At 39.9% G+C, this 21,861-nt stretch overlaps 1 protein-coding gene across 3 annotated transcripts in view; it reads right to left on the bottom strand.

Moving 5' to 3' along the window:
- Positions 1-680: 680 nt before the first annotated feature.
- The window catches only part of syt14a (synaptotagmin XIVa), a 132,958-nt gene continuing 111,777 nt past the window's right edge, over positions 681-21,861 (bottom strand). For 2 of the 3 annotated variants that reach the window (XM_055639698.1, XM_055639697.1), the window contains one exon: positions 681-4,293. In XM_055639698.1, the coding sequence (XP_055495673.1) occupies positions 3,980-4,293 (314 nt within the window). In that variant the 3' untranslated portion in view covers positions 681-3,979. Of the gene's footprint in view, positions 4,294-13,036; positions 13,112-21,861 lie in introns of all 3 variants that reach the window. The other variant, XM_055639699.1, reaches the window with a different exon arrangement.

The raw sequence follows: 21,861 nt of genomic DNA, 5'->3' as shown, positions 1-21,861 counted from the left end.
TCAATTCTTTTTTTTTGTAATGATATATCTCCAAGGAATGCTATACAAAATCATGTGATTACATAGATAATTATGCAAAGACATAGATCCAAAAATATTGCTAATTCCATCCTTATCGCCATCATTAATGTGGCTTTCTCTTCCACACTTTCATCTCTGCCATGAACAAGCTATATTTCAGTAGTATCTTTAACAAAACGAAAAATCACACTATGGTTTAATGATCAAGGTGGAACTTCAAAATTTCTATAGGGTAAGCAATGAATGATTAATTATACAGGATTTAATGGAGAGCAGAAATACACGAAGAGATTTAGGAAGGAAATTCTAGAACCTTGGTCTAAGGTGGGTAAAATATCCAAATGTATTTCCCTATGTAGTAAAGGGTTGTTGTCTTTATAAAGACTTCATTGGGAATAATGTTCTTGAGATCCTCCAACAGCTCTTCTGAGTTGCTAAGATCCTCCAGTACCTCTCATTTTTTTTTTGTTTTGATGGGAATAACATTAGTCGCAGCTGGCATGCATTTTGTGAAAGTAATGGACATAATGCTGAGGGAAATCACCTTCTACCCAGATATCACTTGTGGAGGATAAGCCTATGTGTTTATCCCTTTTTATTCCTGGTTTGGCATAAGGCTACTGTGAATGTCCATTTTTGGGTGTTCTTCTCAGGTCTGTTGTGGCCTGCAAACAAAACTGATTGTTGGGGTTCTTCTCAGGGTCCATTGGTATTCAGAACATATTACTTCCTTGGTGCCTATGAAGAAAGCATTGAACTACCTGGATGTTCTGAGGAAGAGAGAGAGCAGGGAAATAGAAGCAAAACCAATTGAACAAGGAAGTTTGAGAGAAAACACAACTGAATGAGGAAGAGTTCATTTAAACTGACTAAGATGTGTGTAGTTGAACAATGTCAAATTCAGGCAACTTTAATACTAGTTTCAGTGCAGCATCTCCCTGGTTGGAACTTACAAGATGGACTATAGGAAACATTGGGCCACTTTCAAATTTGTGTGTATGTAACCGGCTAATCTTACATGTTCATATGCCATTGACTAGGCATCAAATATGCAGTGTCGTAATTTACTGGCATGCAATCGAAGGCCATAAGATCAAATCTCCAGGAATACATTAAACTAGAACTTGCAACATTATTTCTGCAATCAAATATTAAGAAGCAGCTAAAGTGCAATAGAACCCCAGCAGAACACATTTCCAAATTGAAAATCCTGACACTATTTTAGCAGAATTATTTATTTGCTCCTCATCCCTTGCAATTTCAAGGGCTTTAAGTTTTTTATGGTAAATCTGTTGCCTTTAGGATATAGAATGCAAGAAAAAAATAATTTGCCAGAGAATTTTCACTAAATAAATTTCTAATTGGAGGGAAGGCAACAGTAATTGCTAGTTACTCTGCGGTTGTAATTCTCTTCTATATTATGATTTATTTTTAATTCCTTTCGACGTACGAGTGGCCATTACCGTAAATCTCCGAGTTCGAATCAGGGCAATCTCGGGAGAACTCTTGGAATTAACTCGTATCGTGGGACAGGGTTTTAAGTTAGTGAAGTTGGTTAAAGTTCTGTCCCACGGTACGACAGGGACAAAATTCAGACAAAATGTTCACATTGCAGTTGGTGTTCTGTGACCATCCAAGTCGCTACTGGTAGGTGTGGTGGGGTCAGACAGTATTATTCCTTCCCGGGCATGAATCCTGGTTTTTGGTTGAGTCTTTTTACTTCATTAATATTGTACCCCATACAACAATTTAAAATTTAAATGATTTTAAGATTTTCTGTCAGATCTAAAAACTGAAGTGCATATGATAGTTGGTTTTCGAAGTGTAAAGTTCAAAATGTTGACATCAGAAGTCTAACAATGCCTGCTATATATGTAATAGAAATAGTTTCCAAAATGATCTGGTAATTTAATTTTGATGTTATCCCCAGGTTTCCAAGGACTAGTGCTAACTAGGAATTTCTCCGATATAATTTGCATGTGTCTACTTTCCTAATGTTGGTACCTTAACACATCTAAACTTGCCTAAAAGTAGCTGCTGAATTATTATTTCTATTTTAAAGTATTAAAGTAATTTCAGTTTAGGACTGAAACAAGCTGTCTTGATGTTCCAGTCAATGTGCTTTAAAAGAATGGTGGCCAGATAATATGGCTACTGCCTATAATTTCAAACCATGAAATATTGGAGTTTATGCAAAATTTTACTATTACATTGATCATTTATAAAAAATCTGAATCATATTTCAATGCAGCTTATTATTGAATAAGTTCGGTACTATTGAGTAAAATTGAAATTTTGGATATCCCTATATTGTTTGAATATACTAAAATTCAGTTTATTCTTAAATAATGGTTATCCCACTTTAATTGCTCTGATAGAACTAAGCAAAGTCTGATTCTAGACCCCTTATATTACATATACTGAAACATGTTGGTATGAATTTGCTTTGTGCTCATAGAATTAACAATGCTGGTGAGGGGGAAATTAATTTCCTCCTGTTTGTGGCAGTTCGACTACTTTTAGATTACATATAGCGTTATGTAGATATTGGTCAGAATCACATTCATCATTGTATAAGAGCTGGTATTATTAAGGACACATGTATCATAAAGAATCAATATAATTTAAATATCTGTTTACTATTTTCACAATTGCTATGCCAATACTGGATTAATGAATACTATTGAAATCACGCACTCCCGACCCTGACTTCCCATCCCAACAGCAAGCCACAATGTCTCAGTTCTAAAATAGAAAATTCTGTTTTCCTGTTTTACTGTATCCATGCGTAGGGACAAAGTGGTTAATTCATACTTCAGCCACAGAGCATGACAAAGAGGAAATTTTCACTTTTAAGCCAGTATGTAAAAAAGGCACCTTAACCTTACAACTGTTTATTTCAGTGAGTTGCAACAGTGTTGTGATTTCTGATGAAGGATATCAGAACTGAAACATTAACTGCTTTTAACTTAGGTTTCCAGCAGCAGCTATTTTTTTGATTTTCATTGTTGCAATATTTTTGAGAACAGAAAAATATGACAGTGGAAATTTCTGTTCACTCTAATTAGTCATATGGCCTATTGGATTCTGACCAATCAAAATGATTATTGTGCTTGCTTTTGGTGATTCTAGCTGTTGCTGCAATGTTTTGAATGTAATTGTTTTCAATCATTAAACTTCCAACCAGCAACTACAGGAAGTCAAAGAGCATCTCAGTTCAACAACAAAGTCAGATTGTGGAAGTGAAGCAATGGCATCAACATATTTGTGCATGTTTACCCTTGAGAATCTTTAAAATTTGATATGCTAATATTCCAATGCCACAAGCCTTTAACAGTAAAATGACAACATTTCTGCATCATCAAAATAAGTTGCCATTTTGTAATTTATTCTATTAAGTAGTCCAACCATGCAAATATCCTGGCTAGAAATTCATGCCTATTGAATGGAGCTAAAAATGCTACATTATTACATCAGAAAATTATGCTCTGCCTCTAAAATTCACTTCATTGAAGTTATTGGAATAAAAATTTGAGCCAATGCACAATGCACTGATCTATTATATTGTGCAATTCACACTAAAACCAAGGATGAATTTCTACTCATCTTTGTGGCAACATTCGGCTGTTATTTTGTATCCATAACCTCAACCTAATGACAAGAATACTCAAGGTCATGTTGTTTGGGCTTTACAAATGCTATAATTTTTCTCTAATTTTCTATAAACTCTTGTGCCTCATCCTATGCGTTTGCATTGATAATAAAAAGTGCACATTATACAGGAATTGTGTTCCCTCACATTTTCCTTAAAGTTATTTCTTTACCAGCATTATCTCGAGCTGAGCCAACAATGAGGCAACTGTTGCATTTTGCAACTATTGGTTTGGTTAGGAACAAGTCTGAAAGGAATTGTGTTGAACCCCTGAGCCAAAGCCCACTGTGGTCCTCAGCGCATTTGTTACGATTCCAATAATGAGTGCCATCGACAAACTTGCTGTCCTTTTGATTCCTTCATTTCAGTCCAATGGTTCAGTTCTTCCTCACCTGAGCTGTTGAGGCCTAATGAAATCCAGCCGATCATTTCTTTACGTTTCATGCTCCGTTTGTTATACACAGACAGTATGAGTGTCACATCGGAAAGCTGAAATAGTGCTACCTGAAAAATGAATGTTTCTTTGTACACAGGATTTGGTTGGCCTCGGCGGATGGACGTCTTACATTTGGACATCTCCTGACCCATAGAATTCAGCAATGTTAACTTGACATATGTGTCTGGAAAAGCAAATGGGTTTAAAAGAGACATCAGGAGCAAGAAAACATGCTTCTTTATAATTTATATCAAAAACAAACACTTAGCAAGCTTCCACTAGCCACAACACTTGGTAAGCATACTAGTCAGTCTCCATAACGGAATATACATATATAGAAGAAATGAAAAGAATATGCCTAAAAGATAGCACAGGTAATGAAAATGAATCAGGAATAGGCGGGTAACAGGGAGCACAGAGAATGCCATCAAAACAATTTGGCATGGGATGGACATTAAATATAGCAATGGCTGGAATAACAATCTCTCCTTTTTTCTTTTTTAGTCAATTCTGAAATGTTAGGTGACAGTTGGAAAATTGAATTAATTGAATAAATTAAAATGACTGATCTTGTCTAAGAACCAGACAGCTTGAATCCTGATCATTCTAAATGTTCCGCATTTACTTTCTCTTACAGTTATTTTTTTTTCAATTTTGTATCATCTACGTAGAAGACTGGCGATGCTCTAACAATATGAAACGTTTTATCTTGACATATTTTTGTTCAGAGATTCAGTTAATAATTTAGTTTTTATTTGTACAACTCATCCATTTGATCGAACAATATACATCAGCTATAATGTCAGAACACCATGTAAATTTAGTTTGTTACAGGCTGCCCGAGCCAAATAACGTTGAGCTTCCGATAATCCTGCACTCGAATACAACTCCCAAATTTACTCTTCACAGAACCATTAAGTCCTACATTTTATTTAAAAATCTCAGAATTAATAATAATGGTTTACTAACAAATATGTGCACAAGAGCAAATGGAATTAAAAAAAAAAAACATCTATTTTTGTTTAATATTCCTGAAAACTAAAATTGCCCAGTACCACTAAAACTAATCTGAAATGGCATTTATTTTTCACTTGAACAGTAATTTAAATCTCATAGGTCTGCTGTTTCTCATTTCCTTTTAAGTTCTGCCAAATCTCCAATAAATTCTTAAATGTTAACTTTGCTGACCAATTATTTGGTTGAAGAAAGTTAAGGACAAACATTTGTACATCTGGTTCAATTGTCAAATAGACCTTTAAACGGATACTCAATACTTCCTTACAAAATGGATGGGAAGCTGTCTGAATAGACTAATCAATATCCAGTTGCACAAGGCATTGAGCAATCAGACAAGAAATCCTAAAAGAGATAGTTCTAAGCCATCAAAGATATTTTGATAAATGCATTTCGTTGTCTCTGTACTGTAGACTGACAATGACAATTAAATTGAATCTGAATCTGAATCTGAATTTTAAATTATATTTGTGCAGCTTGAAGGAACTTTCCACTCACCAACATAGCAATCCCACCTTCCCCTGGCAATGCTCCCCTGAACTGGCCATAATTGGAGGAAGCAGATAATTTTCTGCCATTCAAAACTGTTTAGCATGTTAGTGCCTCTTTGATGAGTGCATGTGGCCAGTAATTGTCAAAAGAAGCCTCATCTTGAAAATTGTTTGAGCCTCTTGTCTATGAACTTTGATGAATTCTGTCAGAGGTTGACCAAGTTTGAGCTTATTCTTAAGTGCAGTTCATGAGTTCATGGTTATTTGATCCAGCTATTACATTACCAAAACATTACCGGGTTTCCTCACCTATTAGCTTCTGTACCTGTAATAATGGCCATTGTGATGTAATTACAATTCCATTCTTCAAAAGTTTGCTCTAAGCATGTAATTTAATGACCATTGAGTCTGAAGAAAGGTCTCGGCCCAAAATGTCACCCATCTCCCAGAGATGATGCCTATCCCGCTGAGTTACTCCAGCATTTTGTGTCTACCTTCAATTTAAACCAACATCTGCAGTTCTTTCCTACAAATGTAATTTAATGTTTGGATTTGGAAGGCAAGAATGACTGGGAAATGTAATAATTAAGATCAAAAGCTGTGCCTTAATGATACGGTGAATTCCTGCATGTCCTTCGGGTAGCTTAAGAAGTATGCAGTACTGTTTTGTTCATGGTGCAAATATTCTGGATACAGAATGAGCTAATTAAGGTAGAAAATGATTCAGTCGACCATACCCTAAATGTATGAAGCACCCTAACTGCTTTGCAATCCTACTCCAACTCAACAAACTTCACAATAACATGTAAGCTCACCTATCCTTCTCTAGCTGTACACTTCCTCGCATCACACTGTATTGTCTTATCCTCATCTAAAATTGCACATCTCACTGGTAATCACAACAAATGTTCCTCCCCATCATTCCATTAGTTTGATAATTCTCATTCATAGCTTTCAAATTTCATTCCTTACAAAAAAAGAGCAAATAACATATCCTGTCCCACTAGGAGGTGAGACTAACCAGAAAAGACAACACAGGCCATTCAATTAAGGAGAGGAGCCCTGGAAGTCTTCAACATTGATTTGACTCCTCATGAAATTCCTTGTCTCAGGTGAAACATGGACAAGGATGTTCCACCTGCCAGTTGTCAAAACAGTACTCTGTCATGTTGAGGACTGCTTGTAAGAAATGTTGAAAGTAGCAAGAGCATAGAACTTACTCTGGTTGAGGGACATGGGTTTAGATTTGTTATTGTCATGTGTAAAGTGAAAAACCTTTCTTTGCACGCCATTCAAGTCCCTTCTCAGGTGAAACATGGACAAGGATGTTCCACCTGCCAGTTATCAAAACAGTACTCTGTCATGCTGAGGACTACTTGGGAACATCCACAACTACTGGGCAACATCCACAACTCTCTGCAATTTCCTGCACTCTTGAGCAGAACTGGTCCCAAAGCAAACTTCAATATATACCCCCATTGCTAACCAGACATAGCTGCCTCACAGGATTAACAGATTTGACAGCTCAAAACCAGGCATTTATCAGGTGCTGTGGACGATTTGAAGCAACAACATTTGCCAGGGGATCAACTTTGGATCAATAAGAAGTTCAGAAGGGCATGCCATGGGCAGCACCGGGCATACTTAAAAATGAGATATCAATCTGATAAAGTGCAAAATAAAATCAAACATGTTAAACAAAGAAAGTAAGAGTGGAACTGGCAGAGGAAGCACTGTTCCCATAAAAAAAACTTTATCAGATCAAATTTCTGGCATTATATCAAATAAATTGTGAAAGGTAGTGGTCAATTAAACAAACAAGAGGAGGAGGATCAGAGAACATCCACATTCTGAATGATTGAGGAATCTGCACATGAGTGCCAAGGACAAGACTGAAGTATGTACAGTCAGACAGTCAGAAGTGTCAGTCATTAAGAGTCAGAGTCTTACAGTGTGGAAACAGGCCCTTTGGCCTAACTTGCCCACATCGGCCAACATGTCCCATGTACACTAGTCCCACCTGCCTGCATTTGGCTCTAAACCTGTCCAATCCAAGTGATGAGGGAATGATCCTCAGCGTTTCAGTCTCTTTCAAAGGTTTCCTCTATCACATAGACTAGTGTTCAGCTAAATCTATGCTGGGAGTACTGGATACAAGACCAGGCAACATTCCAACAATATTGCTGAAGACTTATACAGCAGTGCCTCTTGCCTACTTGTTTTAGCACAATTACAACCCTGCATTTGCCCAACAATTTGGAATGTATTCTGTATTAAAAAAAAGCAGGAAAAACCAATCCTGATAATTACCATATCACCAAGCTCCTCTTAACCATCAGCAAAGTAATGGGTGGTGTTGGCAACCATGCGGCAGTTACCAATAACCTGCAAGTCAATGCTCAACTTAGGTTTCTCCAGGATCACCAGTGCTGGACCACATTATAGCCCTGGTTCAAATGTAGTCAGAAGAGCCGAAATCTGAGTTGGGATGTGTGATTAATATCAAGGCAGCATGTGATAAAATATGGCTTCAAAGAACCCTGATATAACTCACATCAATGGGAATCAAGGGGAAAATATTCTAATTGTTGGAGACATACCTCAAACAAAGGAAGTTGGTTAACCATATTCATGGTTATTCACGGTTAACTATGTCAGCCTAAGATGTTGTAGGGATTCTTCAGGCCAGTGTCTGAGGCCCTGCAATAAATCTGAAGTGATGACGTTCTAGGGTGATTGTTTAATTCTACCATAACTCCTTAGAAAATAAAGCCAACATACAGCAAGAACAGAACAAAATTTAGGCATGGAATAATAAGCTAAAAGTAAGGAAGGATAGAGAAACCAGGGAATTGCAGATCAGTTAGCCTAGCATCAGCAGTATGGAAATACAAGCAACTATTGTAAAGGGTGTGAAACTTGCACTCTTAAAAAATATCAATAGAAATAGACAATAATTAACATACATTCATGAAAGGGAAATCATATTTGATTAACCTACTGAAATAATTTGAGGATATAACTGGCAGAAAAGTTAACCAATAGATGTGATCTATTTGGATTTTCAGAAGACGTATAAAAAGGTCTCCCAAAGAGGCTCATGAGCAAAATTAAACCACATGGGTTGAAATTAATATACTAGCATGAATTGAGACTTGGTTGCCAGATAAGAAGCACAGTAAATTTTCATTTTCAGGGTCGCTGGCAATGACATAGGAAGTTGAGCAAACAGTGTATGGGCTCCTGCTATTTACGATATACAACATTTATTTGGATAAGGGGAGCAAAAGGGTTTTGTGCTGAGTGGAGGAAGCAAAGATGCTTTAAGGTGATTTAGCTAAATTGAGTGAGAGGTCAACTACTGTGTCTTGGTAACGTTGTGTGTAATTTTGGTTTCCTTCTTAAAGAAAGGATATACTTAACATAGAGGGAGTGCAACAATGATTCCCTGAGATTGCAGCTTTGTCTTATGGTGAGAAATCAAGTTGGCTTGGCCTATATTCATGAGCGTTTTGAAGAATGAGAGGATATTTCATTGAAATGTATGAAGTGCTGGCATAGCTTGACAAGCTGGATGCAGGGAGATTGTTGTCCCTGACAGGTAAATCAGTCTCAGGATTCAGGTTAGGACATTTAGGATTGAGATGAGGAAAGATTTCTTCACTAGAGTGCAATAACCCTGTGGAATTCTCTACTGCAGAAGGCTCCAATGGTCAACTCAATAAATATATTTAAAAAGAGAATTGTCACAAAGGTATCATGAGAAGGACGTGACAGCAGAAATGTATTGTTGAGATAAAGTACCAGCCATCATTATATGGAATGGCAGAGCTATCTCAAAGAGTCAAATGCCTGACTCCTGCTCTAATTTTTCTCTGTGTTCATTGGACTGTTGATTAATAATTTTTAATTAATTGTGTTTTGGGACATAGACAATAAAACACTCTTGACTTGATTGAGGAAGATCTGATAATTGCCACATGCTACAAAGTGCCTTCAATGTATTCCAGACTTCGACACTTGTGTACGGCAGTATATGCAGGCATATCTGGTTTGATGTTCTGCCACTGTATTGGCCATTCTACAATATACTTAGCTGAAGGCTCAGATACAGTTCATATCAAGGCCATCAGCTAAATATAACAGGGCCCCATTCATTTCAATATAGTCCCTGATCTTCACTGGAAAGCTTTTTTTATTTCACCGTATTTTTATGTTTTAATTGTGATTTCTTTTCATAACATTTTAATTAATAACACCAATGTTTTTAAATATATTTAAACAGACAAGAGATTCTATGGCCACAAATGGGATACTAGGATGATGTGTTGCCTCCTGGGTGTCATAGTCCAGGACGTCTTCAAGCTGTTGGAGAACATTCTCAAGGGGGAATGTTGAGCAGCCAGAGATCCTTGTGTACGTTGGTACCAATGACATAGGTAGAGAAAGGGATAAGGTCCTGCAGACTGAATATAGGGAGTTAAGAAAATTTTCAAACTTGGGTCGTAATCTCTGGATTACTCTCAATGCCATGTGTTAGGGAGGGCAGGAATAGAAGGATAGGGCAGATGTTTTTAGGCTATGACTGACGTGCTGATGCAAGGGACAGGAATTCAGGTTCTTGGATCTTCGGGATCTCGTCCGGGACAATGGCGAACTGTACAAGAGAGACAGATTGCACTTGAACTCGAAGGGAACCAACATCCAGGGATAGAGATTTGCTTGTACTAATTGGGTTTAAAATAGGTTGACAGTGGTGTGGGTCCCATATCAGTAGGCAGATGAGAAATTGGGGTCAACTACTATAGTGAAAGGAAGTAAGTTTAGTAGCTAGGACAGTCAGGAACACAGAAAGAAAAAAAAAAGATCTGTGGTTTAAATTGCATTATGTCAATGCAAGAGCTGGTAAAGATGCTGGTAAAATGGACGAAGGCAGGACATGGATTGGCTCATGAAACCGGGCTGTTACAGGCATAATAGAAACATGGCTGAGAGAAGGGCAGGACCGATGGCTTAATGTTTGAGGGCACAGGCAATAAGTTGTGAGACAGGTACAGGCGAGAAAGGAGAGGAGGGTGGTTGCCTTTTGATTAAGGAGGACAAAAAAAGTAGTGCTTAGAAAATATATTCTTGGGTGATCAGCTTGTGATGTCCTATAAGACTGGTTAAGATGCATTTGAAGTATTGTGTGCAATTCTGGTTGCCCATTACAGGAAGGATGTGGAGGCTTTGGAGAAGGTGCAGAGGAGGTTTACCAAATGCTGCTTGGATTAAAAGGGTTCAGCTACTAGGAGAGATTGGATAAACTTGGATTGTTTTCTCTGGATCGGCAGAGGTTGAGTGGAGACTCAATAAAAGTATATAAAATTATAAGAGGCATAGAAAGGGTAAACCGTCAGACCCTTTTCCCAGGATTGAAATGCCCAACACTTGAGGGCATAGCTGTAAGGTGAGAGGGGAAAAAAAATGGAGAGGTGCAGGGCACGTTTTTTACACAGAGAGTGTTGGGGGGCTGGAACGTATTGCCAGGGATGGTACTGGAGGCAGATACAACAATGGCATTTAAGAGGCTTTTAGATAGGCACGTGGATGTGCAAGGAATAGAGGGATATGGACCATGTGTAGGCAAATTAGATCAGTTTAACTTTGTATCATGTTCAGCACAAACATTGTGGGCTGAATCGCCCATTTCTGTGCTGCACTGTTCCATGTTCTTTCTATATGGTAGAACATAGAAACAAGAAAGAGATGATCACTTTGATGAAACTATACTACAGGTTCACTAGAAGTCAGCAAGAATTGGAGAAGCAGATGTGCAGTTAGGTCACAGATAGCTGAAAGATTAATAGGGTAGTATTAGTCGGAGTTTTTAACTATCCTAATATTGACTGGGTCACCTGTGTGTACAGGGCTTGAACAGCATGGAATTTGTCCAAACACTTTAATTCCCCTTCCCACACTGACCTTCCTGTCCTAGGCCTCCTCCATTGTCAGAGTGAGGCTAAACGCAAATTGGAGGAACAGTATCTCATATTTCGCTTGGGCAGCTTACATCCCATGTATGAATATTGATTCATCTAACTTCAATTAATCCCTGCACTCCCTCTCCATCCCTCCCCCACCCAAATCACACCAGCTTCTCGTTCTCACCTAGCAAACAGCTAACAATGGCTTGTTTCCTTTATCATTGTTACTTTCGTGCACATCTTTCATTCATTTATTCTATATCTCTCTGCATCACCATCCATACCTCTGGTTTGTTTCCTAACTCCCTATATTCACTCTGCACGACCTTATCCCTTTCTCTACCTATGTCATTGGTACGAGGATGTTGCCAGTACTTGAACGCCTGAGCTTTTGGGAGAGGATGGTCAGGCAGACATTTACCTCGCCGGAGCATGGGAGATTAAGGGTGACCTTATAGATCTGTATCAGATATTGATAGGCATAGATAAAGTGAATGCATAACAGTCTTTTTCCCCGGGGAAGAGATATCAAAAACTAGAGGGCATGTCTAAGGTGCGAGAGGATTTAAAAGGGACCTGAGAGGCAATTTCTTCACACAGTGGTGGTGGGTATATGATTGAGGCAGTCATAATAACAACATTTAAAAGACATATGGACTGATAGATGGATAGGAAAGATTTAGAGCGATTTGGGCCAAATGCGGGCAAAAGGGACAGGCTTAGATGGGAAATTTGGTTGGCATGGATGAATTGGGCAGACAGGCCTGTTTCAGTTCTGTGATACTCCATGACTATAACCTTTCATTATTATAAATCATGTACTCTACGTGTGATTCAAGGTATAAAACTTCAATAAACGGAATCACATTAAAACTATGACATCTTAATCAGACCATATTACTGCATCCAAGAAAATGAAATACCTTTGAATCTTCAAAGTATTAAATAAAGTTCAGTGTCAAAAGTCACTCGCTGAAAGCAGTATGTTTTTGTTTGTGTTACATAAATATATTGTGGTATTTCCCATTAAATAGTTAAATAAAGGCATAATTCAGAACTGATTTAGAAAAGATATGTTAACTATCTTCGCCTCAACTTTTCTAAAAATCTTGATCAAAGCATTCAATTTTTTAACAGATCGGACAAATTTATCAGGGTTCAGCAGCGCTTTTCTTTTCAATTTATGAAAACATTAACATTTAAAGTTCTAATATCGCACTGCATACATCAGTGATACATGGAGTATTATTCCTGGTCTTTGTGACTTTCTCATATCCTGTTTATAAGGAGAGATGGCTAGTTCCAGCAGTACAATTTATCTTGATCACAGAAAACAACATTAGTAAAAGTCTCTTTTAATAAGCCAGCACAAATGGTGGACAGCTTCACTGCTGGCAAGTTTCTTTCACATGAAAGAGACAAGAGCCACTAATAGCGATCCTGTACTGCGACTCACCTCGGATTATATAAACCTGCCCACCTATCAAGTGTTTTAGACAACAGAACAGTCCATCTGACAACAGGGGGTGGAAAGCAGTAAAAGAAATAATGGCCAGATGTCAATAGTTGGGTGAGAAAGGGTCATAGGTCAAAAGTTAAAACGAGGAACACTGTTTAATCGAGTGGTAAAAGTTTAACAGTTTAGTAACAAGAAAGGATTCAACAGAGAGCCTTAGTATTCTGAGGTAATGCAGCATTTTTTCATGGCTCAAAAGTGCATGCTTACAATCTTTTAGAAATATAATTAACAATCTCAGAATATTACAATCCCTTCCCTCAGCAATAACAAGAAAATCACAGGAACTTGTCTCCTTAGTAGTGACATCATGCTGCCCACTTAAATGACCACTATGTTAAAATCGGGAATAAATTTGCTTTATAATTAAAGAAAGTAATTTTACGATTCATCAAGATATTGGATATCAAATTGACACAATTGTATGTCACCTTGCAGGATAGGACTCCAAATGCCACTTGGTGGTTAACAAGTCCTTTTAAGATGCAAACATTTTTACAATGATTTTCTTGTTAAGTGCAATTTGTTTCTGCACACTGTAATAGTGCAACAATTATAAATTTTACTGAGATGAACAAGGCGAAAATATTAGATTTTAAATTTTATACATCTGACTAATGTAAAGTGTTAAGGGGTTATACGCCAATCCACCAAAATAGGTTTCAAATATAATTTACTTTGGACTGGAATAAAAATGAAGATTAATGAATGAAGCAAAAAAGAACAACTATTATTTGATAAGAAAATTATTGCACTTCTACTGTGTTTAATGTCATGATTGCATCTATATAAAAAACGAAATAGCAAAATATCATCTGTAGTTCAGTGCACTTACATTAGTTTTAAACAAATGCCAGTATAACGTGTGACTTAACACTTAATGTGAATGGCAAACATTTCCAAAATTCTGAAATTAAATACGAAAATCTGGAAATACTCAACTCATGCAGTGTCTATGAAGAGGGTAAAAGAGGTAACTTTTGGGGCCAATTACCTTTTATCAGGCAGATGAAAGGCAAAAATAAATAACAAAACGTAGGTCTAGAGGAGGTATAACTAGGCAAAGACAAATAAATATCCAAAATCATCAACAGGGAGAGATACATTAAAAAAACTGAATACTGAAAATGTGAGATATAAAGGCAGCTGATTACCTGAAAGTGTTGAATTCAGTGTGGAGTCCAGAAAGCTGTAACAGGCTGAGTCAGAGATGAGATCTTGTTATTTGAGCTTGCATTAGACTTTATTAGAATATTGTAGGAGGCCAAAGACAGAGAAGTCAGAGTGCGAGCTGGTTAAAATGATAAGTAAATAGCGGCATAGAATCATGCTTGCATGCTGAATGGATCTTTCTGTAAAGCAGTCATCCATCCTGCATGTGTTTTCCCCACTGCATAAGTAACCACATCATGATCACCAAATGCAGTGCACTAAATTATAAGAAGCACTAGTAAAATGCTGCTTCATCTGAAAAGAATGGCTGGGTTCCTGGGTAGTGGTGCATAAAAGGCAAGTTGTGGCTACTCAGTGCTTACATTATAAGATGTCATGGGAAGGAGAGTAGCTATGGGTAGAAGTGAAGAATAAACCAGAGCAGCCCAGAGGGAACAAGCCTCTGGAATGCTGAAAAGCAAAGGGTGCAAAGTAAAGAACATTCTGGTGTGGCATTATAATGGAGGTGTCAGGCTTACAGCGGATGATCCAATGAATGCAGAAGCTGGTGGGATGGAAATAAAGACAAGGGAATCTAATCCTTGTTCTGCAGGGAGGAGTAGGTTGAGCGCAGAAGTGCGAAAAATGGAACAGATGTGGCGAGGCGTTGGAATAAGTGAGGTAGGTCACTTGTGTGAAATGGCATTGTCACAACAGACGTGTAGGACAGTTTTTTACTCCACGGTGGTGGAGGGAGATACAATCGTGACATTTAAGAGACGCTTGGATAGGGGAATGGAGGTGATATGGATTATGTGCAGGCTGATAAGAGTTGACCTTGGCATCATGCTCAGCACAGACATTATGGGCTGAAGCGTCTATCTGTGCTGTACTGTTCTATGTTCTACGAAATGGAGAGGAAAAACTTAGAAAATGGAATGAAGTCCTTCAGGAAACAGGTGAAAGTGTAGTAAAGATAGCTCTCAGTGTTGTGGACACTGGCTGCACTAAACTATAAAGTTTTGCCATCCAATCTCTATGGTCCATCTCCAACTCTCCCCTTACTTTTCTTAATCAGTCTGTTGGTACTTCTGGGACAGAAAGAAGGCCTCATGTGTTGAGGAACATTTCATCATTGTGGCATCAGTTTTGAATTTGAACAATTTGAGATAATCAATAATTCCATCTTTATAATTTCCCCAAATTAAAGGTAACTTATCTAAATGATGGTAACATTTGCAGCAAGGTGCATGAATTAACAACATAAATAAAAAAATTCAGAAAGTTGGTCAGAAGGCTGGGTGCATGCAACTTGGTGAAATATACTAACATGGATTTAAGGTTGGTTAACAGAGAGAAAGCAAAAAGTAAGAATAAACAGCTCTTTCTCAATTTGGCATGCTATGTATGACAAGAAGGATATTACAAGGATCAGCGCTTGGGTCACACCTATTCTCAATCTATATCAATGAATTGGCTGAGGGGACCAACTGTAATTTCACCATTTGGTCATGAGGCAGAATACATTGTGAGGAAGATGTAAAGAGTCTTCAAAACCAAGTGAATTGAGTGAGGGGAGAAAATAAATATTTTGAAGTTTGCTGATGAAACAAAACTATATAGGGTAATGAATAAAGAAGAGGAAGACAAGTTCCGTGAGTGGATAAGAAAATGGCAAATACAACCTTATGGTGAAAAAGGTGAGGTTGACCTCTTTCGTGCAAATGAATCAAGATCGTTGAAAATTGAAAATTGAGGAAAACAAATGGGAAGGCATGACAAGTAGATAGGGTGATTAAGAAGGCTTTTGGCACATTGACCTTCATTAGTCAGAGTATTGAATATAGAAGTTGGGAGGCCATGTTACAGTTGTGCAAGACATTGGTGAGGCCACATTTAGAGTACTGTGTTCAGTTTTGGTCACTCTGTCATAGCAAAGATATTAAGCTAGAAAGGGTGCAAAGAAGATTTACAAGGTTGTTGCCAGGACTTGAGGGCCTGAACTACAGGGAGAGGTTGAGCAGGTAGGACTATTCCATAGAGCACAGGAGAATGAGGGATGATCTTATATAAGTGTATAAGATCATGAGAGGAATAGATATGGTAAATGCACAGCTTTTACCCAGAGTAGGAGAATCAAGAAACAGAGGATACAGGTTCAAGGTGAGGGGTAAAGATTTATTAGGAACCCGAGGAGCAACCTTTGTATACAAAGGGTGGTAGGTATATGGAAATAACTGCAAGAGGAGATGGTTCAGGCAGGTACTATCACAACGTTTAAAATAAATGTGGACAAGAACGAATAGCTTAAGAGGGATATGGGCCAAACGCAGGCAGGTGGGATTAGTGTAGATGGGGCATGTTGGTTGACGTGGGCCATAGGGCCTATTACTAAGCTGTTTGACTGTGACTTTATAACAAGAGGATTTGAAGAATGGAGTAAAGTTTTCTTTTTTTCTTTTCGTATTGCGTGTAAGACTTTGGTGAGATCACTCCATGAGTATTAAACAGATCGGTTTCCTCTGGTGTAAAAGTCTCAGAATAAGGGTTAGGCTGGTTATGACTAAGGGGTGGAAGATTTTCTTCAATTGGAGGGTGGCGAGTGTTTAGAATTGGAATTCTCTTTTTGTTCAAAACAGAGATCAATAAATCTCAAAATATTAGGAAAATATAAAGGTATGGAGATAGTGCAGGAAAATAAAGTTCAGATAGATCAGCTTTAACCTGCTCCTAATTCATGTGTTTTTATTTTTGTATATTCATATCATTCACAGATTTATTTTTCTCTCCCAGTGCAGGTAATTTCAGATATTTGTTCATCTTTCCCTTACACCTCCTCAGGCTACTTTCTGTTATTGACTAATGCATTTACCATTGTCTTTCAAATGGCTCCTTCTATCCTTTTATCATTTAACCTCTCCTGCCCTTCTTTGCGTTCTCTTCAAACTTCCATTCTTTTTCTGATTTTTTTAAATTGTTTTGAACTTAACTTTTCTCATTCTGATGAAAGGTAATCGAGCTGAAACATAAACACCTTTCCTTTCTCCACAGATGCTGCTTGACCTATTGAGTATTTCCAGAATTTTCTGTTTAATTTCAGATTTTTTTAGCCACAGTATTTTTGCTTTTGGATTCTATTTTCCAAAATTTGCAAGTGTTGGTTATCAGAACTATTGCAATGCAATCCAAATATGTGTAATCAAAAATATCTGGAAGACTTGAAAATCAGAATTAGAGCCAAAGTCAGTGAAATGGCAATCATACAAATGCCAAACCATCAAAAATGGTACTTCTCAATGGCATTTCTTTCAAATTATGTGGCTATTGTTTCACTTGAAAATGAAACATGGGTAGCTTAATGTATGGATATGCTCCATCCAAATTGTATTCTCAATCCACAATGTGTTACAAAACACGTATTTAGTGTTTCATATGCATTTGAAGCCCAGGATTCTGTCCTATCAAGCCATCTGTATTCGGGGCTTTATGTTTTACCAGAACAAATGCCTACCAGCAAAGATGCATACAAACTTGCTAAAATAACTGCAAAAATAATTGTATGAATACATGTGGCGACATGAGTAGATTTCACAACAGTAAAAGCTATTCTTCTTAAGTTAATACACAATATTTCCGCATTAACAAATGGATAAAAAATGTTTGTGTTCAGTGAACCTGTTAAAGAAAAAAATTGATGCTTGTGTTTGGATATTGCTTTAGAATTTACAACATATTTTACACCTTGAGTTTGCAGGTAATTCCTTATGATTTAGTACATTTAGAAACTATTTTTAAAATGTGGGATTATTAAGGGTGGCGAGAACCCAAAGATATTCAGAGGCTGACTAAAAACAACTACAACTTGAATGCTTAGGTAATTAAGTTACATAACACAAACCTATTTTAGTTTCACTCATTCTGTGACAAAAATGATTATGATCTAAAAATTAACACTTGCAGATTTCAGAACTTTTAAAATCTTGTCTACAATGCATGAACTACATGAGTGGTAGCGAAATATATTTTCTCCAGTAAGAAATTAAAATGATTGGAGATCTGTGCAAAATATTAATCTGTAAAATTATAGTATTTGGAGGATGTATTGAAGAGACCCCTTCACAGCTGCATTTGAAGTGTCATTAAAAACAGAAATCATGTTGTAAGAAATTAGTTAATTTTACTTGTCCATCTAAATGCTACTTTTTAGTGCTACTTTTATTAAGTAAAATTGATGCCTAAGAATAAATCATAATTATTTGGGCAGGCTGTTGTATGACGCTAAAAATTGCTATTAGCTTAAACACTGTTTAAACACATTATATATTTGTACTGTGTACCAAGCCACTATTTTAATGGAGCTATTATTCCTTTAAAATAACTATCCCCAGTGATGATTTCTATCCGATAGGGAAGATTGGGGGAACAGGGCCCAAAGGGTCCCAACTTGGGCTAGTATCTATATTATTATAAAACTCTGATTTTGGATGTTTATGTCGTCTGTGTGTCGTCCGTTTTTGATTGTGTTTCACACTCCTCGAAAACCCGACGCGCTAACGGTGATGTTTTTACATATTCCAGTAGAGATTTACCACATGATTTCAAAAATCCCCATCATCTGAAAATTTGATCCATTATTTCCCGAGTTTGTTACTAAAATTGTTCACCAATCTGACATCATTTTAAAATCTAACGAGCTCACAATGGCTCTTCTCGCTCACAGTCCACCGGCCTGCCGCCCGAAGGGCTCTGCCCACCCCCCCCCCCCCCCCCCCGAGGCCCATCCAGCCTCCCCCCCCCACCCCCCTGGGGCTCTGGATTGAAGCCAATGACGAGTTACGTTAACCCCCCCCCCCCCCCCCCCCCCCCCCCCCCCCCCCCCTAAACTCACAGTCATTTTGACGCCTCCCGACTCACAGTTGACAAGCACTTGGCTGGCCGTCCGCCCCCAAGAGCTTTTTACGAGTCGGGCCCTGGACTAGAGCTCTCTCTCTCTCTCTCCCCAGGCTCTTTCCGCTTTTTGCAGCACCCTCGCTCTCGCCCGGCTCACCTCCTCCCCTCCCCCCCATTCACCTCTCACCCCCCTCTTCTTCTCCCCCCTCCTCCTCCTCCTCCTCTCCCCCCCTCTCTCCCTCCTCCTCTCTCTCCCCACCTTCCCCCCCCTCTCTCTCTCCCCCCCCCCTCTCCCCTCTACTCTCTCTCCCTCCCCCCCCCCCCCCCCACCCCTCCCTTTCCGCCATCTCCCCACTCCTCTTTACCCCCTCCTCTCTCCTTCCCTCCTCTCTCCCTCCCCCTCTCTCCCCTCTACTCACTCTCCCCCTCCCTCCCCCCTCTGCCCCCTCTCCTTTCTCTAACCCCTCCCTCCCTCCCTCCCCCCTTCCTCTCTACGCCCCATCCTTCCCCCTGCTCTCTCCCATCCTCCTCTCTCCACCCTCTCTCTCTCCCCCTCCACTATCCCCTCTACTCTCTCTCCCCCCCCCTCCCCCCCCCCCCCCCCCTCCTCCCCCCCCCCCCCCCCCCCCCCCCCCCCCCCCCCCCCCCCCCCCCCCCCCCCCCCCCCCCCCCCCCCCCCCGCAGGCCTCCCCCCCCTCCCCCGCGCGCGTTGAGGGGACGGGACCCATCGGGTCCTGCTTGGTCTAGTATATTAATCAACTCTCATCTTGTTTGTTTGTATGCGTGCGTGCATGTGTGTGAGTTCCGGAAACTCCGCCAAATGGTACACAATAGTGCTATAATGTTTGGCTCACCTTACTCACCATTGTCCTGCGACGTGCAGTACCAAGTTTTGTTCAGATTTAAGTTATATATTACAAGTTATTGACATTTTAAACTTTACAAAAAACATTTTTCAAACCAGTTTTCCACGCCCTGCCCGTCAGCCAACTTTGACACACAATGATGTCACAATGGGATCCCAAATTTCATTTAGATTAAAAAAATCATGACTTTGATTGATATTGATTTTATTCTAAAAAAAAAATCAGTTTTAATCAAATTCTTCAATTTTTATTAAGCTAACAATGTGTTTAGGATATTTTAAGGGAAAAACACGATTTTCATTGAGAATTTCATTTTTTTTAAAAACATTGTGACTTTCATTGTGGAAGGGTGGGATAGGGGGAGGTGAGTAGTGGGGGGGAGCAGGGGGATAGAGGGAGGGGAGGTGGGTTGGGAGGGGAGAGGGGGGAAAAGTGGGGGAGGTGAGGAGGGAGGGTGGAAAAAGGGAGCGGAGGGAAAGTGGAGGAGGTAGGGAGTGGGAATAGAGGGAGAGGAGGGCAGTGGGGAGGTTAGGTGGGAGAGTGGGGGTGAGATTGGTGGGAGGTGAGGTGTGGGGGAGCAGGGGGATAGAAGGAGAGGAGGAGGGTAAGGTGGGGAGAGGGGTTATGGAGGGAGGGAGTGACTGAGGGTAGGGGAAAGGAGAGGGAGAGAGAGGTGAGGGATGGAGTGGGGGAGGGGAAAGAAGAGGGGTGGTGAAGAGGAGGGGGAGAGCTGGGGCATGAGGGGGAATGGAGGAGGATAGGGGTAGGAAGTGGGATGTTGAGGTAATGGAGGAGAGGAAGGGGAAGAGGGAGGAGGGGAAGGAAGGGATGAGGGGAGGAAGCAGAGGAGGGTTGGTGGAGGGTGGGGTATAGAGAGAGGATAATGGAGGAGAGGTATAGGGGACTGAAGAGGGAGAGTGATATGCGTTCACGTTGATCTTATATTTTAAAGGTTATTGCCATTTTGACCTTTAAAAACGTTGCAGTCGCATTCCCATTTGCCGCCCGCTCCTGCGCAGTTGAGGGAGGGTTGCTGTGACTCGAGTCACAATGGGGATCTCTGACGTCACAACAGGCACCTGCACAGTTGGGGGCTATGGGTCAGTGGTGGAATATTGCCTTGGGGACAGACCCAAGGGGTGTAAGGAGAAAGTGAGATTTTTGCCCCCCCCCCCATGCGGGAAGGCAGGGGGGGGGGGGGGAGGGGGGTTGGGAGAGAGAGGGGGAGAGGGGGGGAGAGGGGGAGAGGGGGGGAGAGGGGGAGAGGGAGAGAGAGAGAGAGATTGGCTGCGCTGGGGGAACGAATGAGTGGTGGAATATTGCCCACTCTCTACTCCCCACAGCCCGCTCCCCACAGAATTTTGAGAGATAGAATTTTGGTGATGCCCAATCGTTGGTGGCATTGGTGGCCCAATCGTTGAGCAGTAGCATCATCATTAGCAGAATCGACTGCTGTCAACCCCCCCCCCCCCCCCCCCCCCCCTGGGGGAACAGGTGGTGGAAACGGGTTGGGTTGGGGAACGGGTGAGTGGTGGATTATTGCGTTGGGGGAACAGGGCCCAACGGGTCCCATTTGGTCTAGTATATTACTAAAACTCTCATCTTGTTTGTTTGTTTGTGTGTTCCCGAAACTCTGCAAAAACAGTACATGACAGCGCAACAATTTTAGGCCCATCTTACTCACCATTGTCCTGCGGTGTGCATTCGCTAAGTTTCGTTCTGATTTATGTTATATTTTAGAAGGTATTGACATTTAAAACTTAAATTAATTTAAAACAGCGCCCCCATTTGTCGGCCGCACCTGCGCAGTTGGGGGAGGCCCGTCAGCCGCGTCACAATTGAAATGGTGCTGGTGAC

Source organism: Leucoraja erinacea, chromosome 8 (assembly GCF_028641065.1).
Source record: "Leucoraja erinacea ecotype New England chromosome 8, Leri_hhj_1, whole genome shotgun sequence".
NCBI classification, from domain to species: domain Eukaryota; kingdom Metazoa; phylum Chordata; class Chondrichthyes; order Rajiformes; family Rajidae; genus Leucoraja; species Leucoraja erinaceus.
Note: the sequence above shows the minus strand (reverse complement) of the source record. Positions and strands in the feature narration are given on the sequence as shown.